Here is a 12,959-nt window from a genome sequence, read left to right on the forward strand (position 1 = left end):
CACTCGTGACAATCTGCCTCAAGTGAAATGTGTCAGTGTGTCAGAAATTGCTGTTTTGCTGGAAATAACTCGAGTGTGCCATCTCAATTACAGATATCAAATAAAATTATATACAGAACAATGCACTTCTAAATACTATGCAACAACTTACATTATTTTAACAAAATACTTAATGTAACATGAACAATTTTGCACACGACAGAGACTTCCGATCCCAGTGAAACTACAAGAGCAAGTGATACGCATTTAGATTTGTTATAATATTATAGTTATTAACTTTAACATAGGAAATATATCTGTACTGTTTCAATCAGCTCCGTCAAGTGGAAAGAGGTCAGTTATTTCACCGATACATTTCTTGGATGGCATATTTTTAGTTAAACATTTTATCACATCTGAAGTTTAATTTTTAGCTTGAGTTAATTTTCGAATGTAGAGTAATATTACATATTACATTCTGTTTGTGGTTGACAATATTCAATTCCCAGTCACAATGATAAATAAATAATTACACGTGTGCGCGTTAGAGCTTTTTCGTACATGAAAATATGAGAAAAATGCGTTTGTTCTAATACTTATTTATTTTTCCCTGCCAATCCAAGGCATTTTTCTTTTATCGATGCCTCAATCAACAGAAGTATTGTCTTCAAGATTAAATGCAGTTGAAATATGTAAGTAATTTTCTTTGGTAGTGGACGATGTTTGAGCTGTGTAAACAGTTATCATCCGTATAGGAGGGCGTTCGGAGTATGTAAACAGTTACTTCTAGTGTTGGAAAGTGTTTAAATTGTACAAATAGTTGCGAAGATGAGGGAATATTTTTAACTCTGTTAATAATTGTCTCCAGTGATGAGGTGTTTAGACTGTGTAAACAGTTGTATCAAAGAAAATGACCAAATTATGTGCAGAAGAATATAAAGTAATTGAACGTGATGGAAATGTGCAAGAACATAACCAGGATCATCTCAGGAATTCACTGAGAAAACAGTGACTGTACCTCCGTAAAATGTGCTGTTCCATAACTTTTTCGCCAGAGTTCTTCCATCCAGTGGATCACCTCCTTCTACAAGTGTCTTGTTCAGAATATATCCATAAATCAGGACGCAGTCATAAAACGCTCCTAGGATAGGGTCAACCTGTAGAGAAAGAGAACTACAATAGTCAATTTGTAGAAAAACTGCGATATCCAAATACATTTCTGCTCACTTGTCGGCTTACGTTCGCGTGTTTGAGAGTTTAACAATTGAGAATAAAAGTTATGTTTAATGGCTTTGAAAACTTTTAATCGTTTATTCAAATGTAGTATTCACACAAAACACACACTTCTGCACTTTAATTTCACAATCATGTGGTGTAGGTCAGTTGAACTTGTTCATTTAATGTCAGTTCAGTTCCTCTTTTTTAGCTGTAATGTGAACAACAACAACTACTTAATATTATGGACGTTACAAAGTTGTAAATTAACTCAAAGGGTGACAAAGATAAAGTATAACTAAAACAGTTGATTTTACTGTATAACTTATAGTTAAGGTTAAATACCACAAAACTACAACCTACTTATCCACATACTTGGTAAATACAGATCTGTTTTTTTTTGTTTTTGAATTTTGCGCAAAGCTACTCGGGGGCTATCTGCGCTAGCCGTCCCTAATTTAGTAGTATATGACTAGAGGAAAGGCAACTAGTCATCACCACCCACCGCCAACTCTTGGGCTACTCTTTTACCAACGAATAGTGGGATTGACCGTAACGTTATAACGCCCTCACGGCTGAAAAGGCGAGCATGTTTGGTGCGGCGGGGATGCGAACCCGCGACCCTCAGATTACGAGTAGCACGCCTTAACCCACCTGGCCATACCGGGTCAAAATACAGATCTGTATAATAACTCGAGTGAAAGTTCGCATATGATAAGTTTTAACAGGTGTTTCTGTTTACATGGTCATGGTGAAAAAACTACGTTCATATGAATAAACAGTCTGAGCAATTTCACACATTTATTTTCTTTTAGTGTTTTTATTCTTACATGCTTAGTCTGTTTTGTCTCACTGACAAACTTGTGTTTACTTTTATCATGGGGTTTCAAACTGTTTGTATGAAAGTAAGGAGATATTTTAAAATGTGAATGTGACTCCACTAGTTGTTTAAGGGCATTCCTTGTGACGTAAGTGCAAGCATTTGTCTCTTGCTTGATGAAAAATTATTCTGGGTTTTAAGTTATCACTTTTTAAGATGAATACTTTATTATTTAAGTAAAGTCTTTAGTGATTAGGTATCCAAATTAATGTAATTATTAATCAAAATGTGATATCACTTAATATACTTAGAAACTCAAGGATATACTTGCCCAATTAAAGGAACAGCGCCACCTTGAAAATTTACCTATAGTATTCTTATTTATGGCGAGAAATAATGTTGATACATTAGGCTGTTTAACATCGTCACTGTTGTGATTACAATTAATTTATCTGTCATTACACATTCGTATTAACCTTATTGTATTTATTTCATTCCTTTTCTAGTCCTTCGTAGATTTTCAAGAATTAGAAGAATGTATAATAATAGCAATCCAAACACACCGTGATCACTATATCCATTATCTGCTACGCGTTTTGTTGAATCCAGACCTTATCAGGTAAGGATTACTATTGTCAATTATGTTCATGTTTTTGGCTGTTATGCGATTAACAATTTGGACTTAATATTACGGACGTTAAAGAGACGTAAACTATTTCAAAGGGTGACCGTAGTGTGCGGTAGATTATTTATATAAGTCACTTTCTACAACAACAATTATTGTGTGTGAACGCCTTTTTCAAACTTATGAAATGTGTTTGGAATACAATTGCTTGTTTTGTTTGTTTTTTTAATTTTGTGCAAAGCTACTCGAGGGCTATCTGCGCTATCCGTCCCTAATTTAGCAGTGTAAGACTAGAGGGAAGGCAGCTAGTCATCATTACCCACCGCCAACTCTTGGGCTACACTTTTACTAACGAATAGTGGGATTGACCGTAACATTATAACGCTCACACGGCTGAAAGGGCGAGCATGCTTGGTGCAACCGGGATTCGAACCTGCGATCCTCGGATTACGAGTCGAACGCCTTAACACACTTGGTCATGCCTAGCCGAATACAATTGCTATACACTCTTTTATTTTTTGAAAATCTGTGAGAGATAAGTTGTAGAATATAGTGTGTACATGTATTATAGGTCTATTACTAATGTATAATGAAAGGTAAAGTAATTTTAACTGCAATTTACTATATTGTAAAAGGCGTTGACACCATAACTTTGCCGTGATTAAATTTGTTGTACTATAAAGCTCAGGTTTTAGTTTCAGTTTAGGAAATGTTATTTAACTTGTTTTCTGCTTTGAAATGTACGTTCAGCAGCTGTGCAAGATCTAAGAGGAATTAAATTGTTTTTTTGTGTCAAACGATTTTACTCAATGGTCTAGCAACAAAAATGTACGGAAAGTGCTCTAACTTCCATTATATTATCAATGGGTTAATATTAACTTAGATTTACATTAAATTAAATAATTAATATCAAAGAAGTTATTGTTTGGCAGACCTGTCATCTTTTATATTATATAACAGAAATAACACTTTTATTCTTTGAAAAAAACTCAAGCACACATCTTCTAAAACATCTACCATCAAATTTTTACAGCTAGCACCAAAGACATAAAAATACAACTGATTTGCTCCTATTTACTCGCTTATTAAACCTCAATAAATCATTAGTTGATGCACGAATGTTAGATAACACTGACGTTTTCTTTTGTTTTGTTTTCAGTTTCTACAAGTGCGGAAGCTAACGACCGGACCTGTATTTTCTCTCATAACGTAATTTTATCTGAACATGTGAAAGTGGTCAACAGATCTTAGAAACACGGTTCATGGTCAACATGTTATTTATAATACACAGTTCCTGGTGAACATGTTATGTACAATAAAATTGTTAAGATCTCACTGTACTTCTAGTGCTTCATTTAACGTCTATCTTTACATTATTTTTGTATGTTCTTATTCTTAAAATCTAAAGATGCTCGACAACATTAGTTTGAACGAAACCAAACACGTTATTAGCTCTCTGCCAGTACAGCGGTAAGTTTTCGGATTTACAAAGCTAAAATTAGGGGCTCATTTCCTCTCAGCGGGCTTAGCAGATAGCCCGATGTGGCTTTGCTATAAGAAAAGCATACCCCCCACTTGTGTAGCTACAAATAAACAAAGTGTCGCAGCGCCATTTCACTATTTTACTTTTAAAACCTTCCTTTTTTATGACTTTATTTACAACTGTATATGAGATGTGAAACTATAAAAGCAAAATGTGATCTACTCATTATAAAGTTATATGTTACTCACTATAAGACTGTCTGCTGCTTTCTGTAACAATGTGTATTACTTCCATAATGTTTTCTGTTGCTCAAAGTAAAATTGCTTAATTCACAATAATACTGCATGTCTCGCCATAATATTGTCTGTTGCTGGCCATAAAACTGTGTTCTACTCACCATAGGACTGTTTGTTACTTACCATAAGACTGTTTGGTATTTACCATGAGGCTATATGTTAGTTAACATAAAATTATGTGTTATTTGCTATAAAGTTGTGGATTACTTTCCCTAATAGTGTCTATTGCTCACTATAAGATTATGGTTATGCATTATTCAACATAAAGCCGTGTGCTTTTTACCATAAAGCTGTGCAATACGCATCACATTACTATGATACTCACCATAAAACAGTGCCTTACTCACCATAGTTTCGTCTGCGTTTGAATTATACTTTAGTCGGGAATTTTCTAAAACTTTTGCAGAAAACTGTTTGTATTGTAGAGTAGCTGGAACCCGGAGAGTCACTACCATAAGAGCTTCGTACATTTTTCGGGCGTTCTAAAATAGAACCAATAATCTTCGTTTTTAAATATTGAAGTAATAATTACGTTTCAATACCATAGTGTTATTTCATCACTTAATAATTTAAACAAACTCCGAAACAGAATATCGAATTATTTCAAAGAAAAGTGCCCTAATGTTATAATAGTAGATTTGTATATTTTTTTTTGGAATTTTTCATAGAAAAAATGCCGGAATATTATAACAATAGATTTGTATTTTACAGAAAAAAGTGGCATGATGTGATAACAACAGATTTGTATTTCACAGGAAAAAAGCGCCCTAATATTATAATGACAATTTTGTGTTTCATAGTAAAAATGCTCTGATGTTATAATAGTAGATTTGTTTTAAGCAAAACAAACTTTATATTTAAAATTTGTGGAGGAGAAGAGACTTTAATATACATGTGGTTTTATATGATTCATTGTTAACGTAAGTGCACCCATTTCATATAATTATTACACAAATTAGAAAAATATGCGTCTGTACTAAAACAGTAACATAATAAAAAACTCGATCATTAATTATTTTGAAAACAATTTTATCTAAATAACTTCCTCAATACTTAAGACGTCTTGTTTGGTTTACGTTTAAATAAAATACATCAAGTAAGATCAAGATAATTTGAAATTACCTTATTTCTATAATCTCCTGGTTTGTACCACGAAATTTCACCATACTTTTCTTTGTTTTCAATCAGTTGAAAGGTGAAGAAAGTGTATTCGCCGTCGCCCATCCCTAGGTTATAAGCTTCAAGAAGAAGGCTACGAATAATTTCCCAACCAGCGACGAAGACAAATACTAAAGAAATAGAGGTTTAAGGGGTGATTTAAGTATAGCTTAAAATAACTTAAAATATTCATGAAGATAATTGAAGCCTAGATAAATTTTACTATTATTTTAAATAGGGTTATAATTAGCAGTGGATATAACTCAGATAGCTCATATGTGTACTTTGCTCCAAACAATAACAACAAAAATAAGATTGAAAAACACCTCTGACTTAATTTTAGTCTTAATCAAGGGTTCAATTCATATGAATACTTAACGAATAGCAATCCATACAACAATATCTGTTTTAGACATAAGCAAGTCTAATGTTCGTTGAGTAAACAGCAAAATCCCTGTACCAGAGGAAATCTGCTCAGCTTAGTTATTCCTAGTCATTTGTTTTTGCAAGAGTCGAATGTTACTACAGTTCTGTTTGATATACACGTTATCAGATCATCTTGCACTGCTAATTAAGAAAAGTTAACCGAAGTCGTATTTTGATTGGTTTATTAAAACAATTCCGCATATTATTTTTAATAAAAAAGAATGGCTTGGTGATAGTCACAAAGGATACAAAACAGATAGTCCATTGTGTAGTCTTCTGCTTAATAATGAACAAACTATTAACAGTTCGCAACGAAACAACGCACCTACATCTTTATGCAAATTAATTGGACAATGACTAGAGTGATTTTTGTTTTCTTCATTAAATAAGATTCTAAAATACATTTTTAAATATAAGGTTCCTTATATATATTTTAGCAAAAATATATAAAGTTCAATAACGTAAGTTTAATCATTTTAAATTGGATATGTTTACGGTCTAAATATTAAAATAAGAAAAATTCTGTATATATAATATTTTAGTACTGTGTTGCTAGGCTTACTAATTTTGTGGATTAATCACGTTGAATGAGGTTTATACGTTCTTCAATATAGTTTTTACTCGTATAAAAATTTTCTAAAGGGCACTTTATTGACATAATTGATTAAATATTTTCTTTGAAAGATTATAAAATTATTCATCTATTCAGGATTACACAACCCAATTTAAAAGTCTTGTTAGGTTATCCCAAATAATGAATCAATAACAATAAAATTGAACAGTTACCTCTGGCTTCTTTACTGGCTTCTGTCAGCAGCTTTGTAAAGTTGGCATCTATAAACGATTTCTGCGAAAATTCTTTTAACGAATAAAAAATTTCGTAATCATTTATGTCCTTAAAAATATCCACCAAGCTCCTTTTCATTAGAATTTTTTGCAGATTTGTCTCGTCCACAATAATAGCGATGTGATGCCAGTTAAATTCCTTGAGGATTTCTAAAATAAAATTAGCCGCTCCTTCCAAAGAGAAAGAAAGTCTAGTTAGAGTAGTAAAAATGGATTTGTCAGAAACTGTGGTATCGATACCTCCTGCAGTGTAAATTGGAATATTCCAGTAGGATGCCATCCGCCCTACAGGATCAAGTGCTAGTGTGCAAGCTGGACCGACGAAAGCAGTAACTCTTCTCAAGAAATATTCTTCTGCGGCATATGCACCAGCAACATTTGCTTTGCAAGAAGAAGCGCCATCGCGAAAGACGATATTAAACTTGATATTGGAATACTTCTCATTAATTTGAGTCGTGGCAAGTTCTAAAGCAGGCCTGATAATTTCCAAACTTACAGGTAATTCCGAGTTTATGACAAAGATACTTACTATATCTGCTTGAAAACGTGTATCATATTTTCTTAGATCAGTTGAGTTTTGATAGTTTCCATAACAGAAAAAGGGTGAAAAGAATACTATAGCAATATATGCTATTCTACTCATTACTAAAAGGAAGCTACGTTTTTCTGGGGAATTAGAGAATATGTGAGCGCCCGAGTATCCCAAAACCTGGATAATGTTAGTCTCCAAGTTCTGTTGAAACTTATATTGCATTAGACAGATTCATGAGCTAGGAAATCACAAGAATGTTATTTCCGTTTCAAAGATGAACCTTATTGAATAAGGTGTTCCTGAGAACGTTTAGTGATAAAAAAGTTCACTTGACAACTTTCATTTCCTCGGATGAAGAAAACGAGCAGTCACGCTACGCTGATCAAAGACCCATTATGTAATTTGTAAGAATACCGATAAGCCTATGTTTGTATACGTATATGTATATATATACCTTTTAACTTAAATCGTAATTTAAACAGAAAACTTTGTTTTGAATCTTAACTCTTTTAGATAATCTGTTAAGATTACTTTATGATAGCATTAAGTATGTGTTCTATTAAGGGATTCAAAATACTCTCTAATAATTCAGTATTCATTACTTGAGCTTGAGTGTCAACAGTGGTCACGTTAATTTTTGTTGCTAAATTATTACTTTGTATTTCAGGGGTGGATGTAAGAAGGTTTCCGAAAATTAAAAATAATTAATGCACTCATTTGTATCTGATTTTATAAAATTAGTGAAACAAAGTTTACTGCTGTTCTGCGAAAGGCAACCTCACCCACCTTGTTAAGAAGTAAGCAATGTCACATATAAATTTTATGTTATCGTATAATTACTTGAATGTTTGTGGTGCACTACAACTTTTACCGTTTAGAAATAATGGGTGTTTATGCTCCATGGAAGAAGGATTGGTTTGTTTTTAATTTTGCACAAAGCTACAAGAGGGCTATCTGCGCTAGCTGGCCCTATTTTTTCAGTGTAAAACTAGAGAGAAGGCAACTAGTTATCACCAACCACCGTCAACCCTTGGGCTACTCTTTTACCAATGAATAGCGGGATTGACCGTAACATAATAAAGTATCCACGGCTGAAAAAGCGAGCATGTTTGGTGTGACAGGGATTCGAACCTTTGACCCTCGGATTACGGGCCTTAACCACCTGGCCATACCGAGCCTGGAAGAAAGAGGGTATTGTCTTAACAGTTTGACATTCACTGCTGTAAAGAAGCTAAAAATGTTTTTGAAATTAATCATTTAATAGAATACCGAACACATTTTTCGTCTAAATTATGGTTATTACTTACAAAGAAAACGTCTTTATTAAGTGAGATAAACTGTTATGAAAATGTGTACATTTCTTGGCAAGGACATTAATATAAGTTAAGCTTATCAATCTGATGGCTTAGTTGGCAAACTTTATCAAATATCAAAGGTAATTGCGAACTAATTTTAACAGTAAAAAATTTGGTTGATATTTGTTATACCTTTTCCTAAGTCACTTTGTTTTATAAATAAATAAATAAGTGAAAACAACAGCAACAATAAAAAACATGCTCTAAATTGTGTGTAGTATTTTAAATACAATTAGTCTATGTATTTTAATTCCATGTAAAGAAGTATAAGAAGTACACATAGAAACTTTTACTGAAATAAGTGTCACAATATTATTTTTTAACACTATTTTATTAGGCAGTATGTCATTGAGATCTTATAATAGAGAAGTTATGCTGATAAAATAGGTAAAAAAGACATGCATCAGCTTATCACAGTAGGCTATGGAACAATGAAACACGTGTTGGTCTGTTGGAAATGGCTTATTAGTGTCAGGCAAATGTGTTCACAACCAACGAAATATATGTGTAACGTAAGGATGAATCAAAGTATCCTTTTAGATGCTGTTTGGTTTACATTTAACTCAGGACTCTATTGGGTGTGAAGTATTTCTTTGTTGACTGCACTTTCCAAGATGATGAAATCATTGGAATACTAATTTTGCAGTCTTGCAAATAATAACGAAGAGTGGCTGACTGATTTTGTACTGTATTTTGCGCATGCTTTTGATTCATGAGCCCAAACAAGGAACTGTATAGTCCATATTGTTAAAGTTACACTTTGAATAGGTAAGTTTGTAGAGGACATAAGAGTTTTAGTAAACATGTTTTTAAGCTTATAATAATAAACTATAAATAGTAATACTTAGGTGCAAATATCAGGATCCACTTAGTATGTGTCTGTCTCTCTGTGATTTCTATCTTTAACATAAAGAACCACTTCTTTTCTACGTGGTTTTTCGCTAGCTTGCTTTAATTAAAAGATACGCGCGCGCACACACGGATAAGACAGCTAATAACAAGATTCATATCATCAGGGTCCACTTAGTATAGTGCAAAATTCCAGACCTCTAGGTTCTTTGCTTTTGGAGCTATGGCGATCAGACATATACAGACACGAACGAAGCCAAGTACTTTAGAGTTTTTGTGGTTTGTCTTGTTTTTTATACTAGTCAGTATAAAATACTACCTTTCAAGGATACAGTGTCTGTAATGAAGTATATAGTTGCGAATAAAATTTTCATGTGCGAATTTTACTTATCGAAGAAAAGATTTTGCATATGATAAAAATACACGTATTTGTGGGATTGGATATCGGGAGTTTAAATAAAAGACATTTCATTAATGTTTTAATTCTAGAAATTAAACATCTTTCATTTAGTTCAAGGATGCTAAAAAAAATTTAAGGCAGTTTTCAAGAACTTCTAGAAATGCATTTTAAGTAGAATGTCAGTGTAAAGTGATGAAACGTCCATAGTTCAAAGAAGAATGTTAATAGGCAGTCTACCATTATAAGCTCTGAATAATTTCGAGGTAATAAGTAATGCTTTCAATGCAGTAGTCAACATAAGTAGATAGCTGTAGGCAACGACATTAAGGTTAGATATAATAAGACGATAAGAATTATTGGTCTTATAGATTATGGAGAGAAGTTAAAACCTCCTTGGGCAGGCTTAAGTACTGAAAAGTAATTTATCCGTTTGTTTGGTCCTAAAGAACTGTTTTAATTTATTATTTCAGTTCTTTGTAAACTCATGAGTATTTTTTAGATAAAAGAGTTGTGGGTAAGCTTCACTCCTTCTTTGTTTTTTATGAACCACAGAATGGGATATTGAAATCCGGTTTTTAACATTATAAGCCGACAGACATTCCTATGTACCTCTGGTGAGGAGAGACAAGCTTCAACTACGTAGCTTCTTATAAATGTTCGCACTTTTGTCTTCAAAGCTAGCAATGGTAATTATGTCAACCAAATCAATATTCTTACATTATATAACACTCAGTTAGCTGGTAATATGCATTTAAAGGAAAATGGTTGTGATTTCCATAGAGGTCATATTTTCTTGTGCATGTCTTTTGTCAGTTTCTTAAAGCCAAGTGTACACAATCAAAGTACATTTGTTTGCTTGTACAAGCAATGTTAACAGTGCTGTAATTTGGTAATGGTTTAACTAGTTCCTAAACTAAAAGTTAGTGTGTATTCAACAAACTCATATAATACCCTTGCTATAACCAATACAAGTTCTAATAAATTTCCTTTGGTTTGATTTATATTTGTTTTATATTGAGAACATTACTGGAATTCTCTTTTCTAAAGATACATACAGAGCCATGTGTCTGACAGTACAAGGTATGATGAATCACGTTTTATTTTGAAATAATAAAACGTAATACTGTAATTTATATAATTATGTCGATAAAAACAATATTAGAATATCTGCACTCATTATACACATTACAATCACTATATTATCACATGCTAAAATTCTACTGATTTTATTATCCATTAAAAGGAGTAGTTTATATTAATATCCATAATAAAAAAGTTAAATTATTACGAATGTTGACTGATTATTAATTAAACAGCGATATTCAATTTACAATATTACACATCAGAAGGAAAAATCACATTGCTTTTGTTAATAATGACTTATTAGTTCGTTAAATTATTTTATTTTAAAATTTTAATTTTTGTAAAGAAAGATTTATATTTGTCAAATATCTTTGTGAACTTTCCCTTACGTAGTTTATTTATTTGGTGAAAGAAATTTCAGTTCATATTAATTCTCAGCAGATAGCCCGATGTGGCTTTGCTATAAGAAAAACACACACAATAATATTAATTCTGATGAAAAGTGTTTAAGCACTTTTTCATTTATGAGTTGTATTTTGTAATATATTTTATAAAAGTTTATAGTAAGTCAAGAATAAATATTAAGATTATCAAGATTTGAAAACACAAGGATATAATTGTTAACTTTTACAATTCTATCACAACTTTGCTAAATTTATCCTGTAATACATTGGTTGGAATTAAAAATATTTGAAAGTTATTTTTTATATCTCGAGTACTAAACTATTTCGAAACAGACACATTCTACCCCAAAAGACACAGTTTAGTACTCGAGATACAAAAAATAACTTTCAAATATTTTTAATTCCAACCAATGTATTACAGGATAAATTTATTATTTTTTATATCTCGAGTACTAAACTATTTCGAAACAGACACATTCTACCCCACAAGAAATATATATGTTAATATATCGCCCTTTGTTTGTATAGTTATAACTATACATTGCAGTGGCGTTTTGCTATTAATTGGAATTTAAAAGTTGTTTTTTTTAAAGATAAGTTCTAAGTCTTATTGCTGAATACAGCCAGTGTTACAAATTGTGCAGATCCATAATTGTTATCGCACTGTAAGTGGGTATAATTATAATAATAATAATTTTATAATAATATATTATAATTATAACACTGTAAGTCAGCATAATGTGTGAACAATCCACAAAATTCTAATGTTGACCAGTTTTCGTCAAGCAAAACGCTATCGTTTGTTCGTATAATAACGTACAGTTTGTGAGCTTAACTCAGATCATCGCTACGTTAGAATTTATATGTAACTCAAACGAATGCGGTAAACTTACTAAATATTTTAGATAAACTGTTTATTCATACTAACACTTGAACGTTTATCATCTACCAGCTGCAACTTTGGCCTGGCAGAATTAACCGATATCTTTGAATGCGTAGAAAACTGTGAGTAACAGAGCTTTTTGAATATTTTATAATTCTATATTTTCATCAGTTTCAAGTTCACATAATTTTTTACCTGTTCGGTGTTTCATCATCTGAGTATTGTTAATATACATATCTGAATTGTATCTGTTTATAGTATGATTTTCTTGAAATAATGCTTGATCGGACATTTCCCATGTCCATATTCTTTTCAGAGAACAGTCCAGAAATGTTGCTCTTTTATGTATTGAAGTTTTTAGTATATTACAAAAAGAGATACATGTGATCACAAATAACAGTATAACGCGAATATTAAGAAACTTTTCATAATTTATTCATTTTAGTAATAGTATAAATAATTTGTACAAAAATATACATTGCCTTTGAATCTGTTTTCTTTCTTGGTAAAAAAAGCGTAAGTATTCAATATTAGAATATCCATTTTTCTATAATTTCTCAGAGAAACTTAAACGTAAAGTAACAGGTTAACACTCATGCTAAGCT

General features: G+C 31.9%; 1 protein-coding gene across 1 annotated transcript in view; it reads right to left on the bottom strand.

Annotated features, from left to right (window-relative positions):
• Positions 1-7,639, bottom strand: part of LOC143249178 (atrial natriuretic peptide receptor 1-like) — a 52,739-nt gene extending 45,100 nt beyond the window's left edge. Inside the window, exons 1-4 of the mRNA XM_076498637.1 lie at positions 6,789-7,639; positions 5,541-5,707; positions 4,766-4,900; positions 998-1,136 (exon numbers count right to left, since the gene is read on the bottom strand). Coding sequence (XP_076354752.1) covers positions 998-1,136; positions 4,766-4,900; positions 5,541-5,707; positions 6,789-7,602 — 1,255 coding nt within the window. The 5' untranslated portion in view covers positions 7,603-7,639. The remainder of the gene's footprint in view (positions 1-997; positions 1,137-4,765; positions 4,901-5,540; positions 5,708-6,788) is intronic.
• Positions 7,640-12,959: the final 5,320 nt, after the last annotated feature.

The sequence above is a fragment of the Tachypleus tridentatus genome, chromosome 4, assembly GCF_004210375.1.
Source record: "Tachypleus tridentatus isolate NWPU-2018 chromosome 4, ASM421037v1, whole genome shotgun sequence".
Classification (NCBI taxonomy): Eukaryota; Metazoa; Arthropoda; class Merostomata; order Xiphosura; family Limulidae; genus Tachypleus; species Tachypleus tridentatus.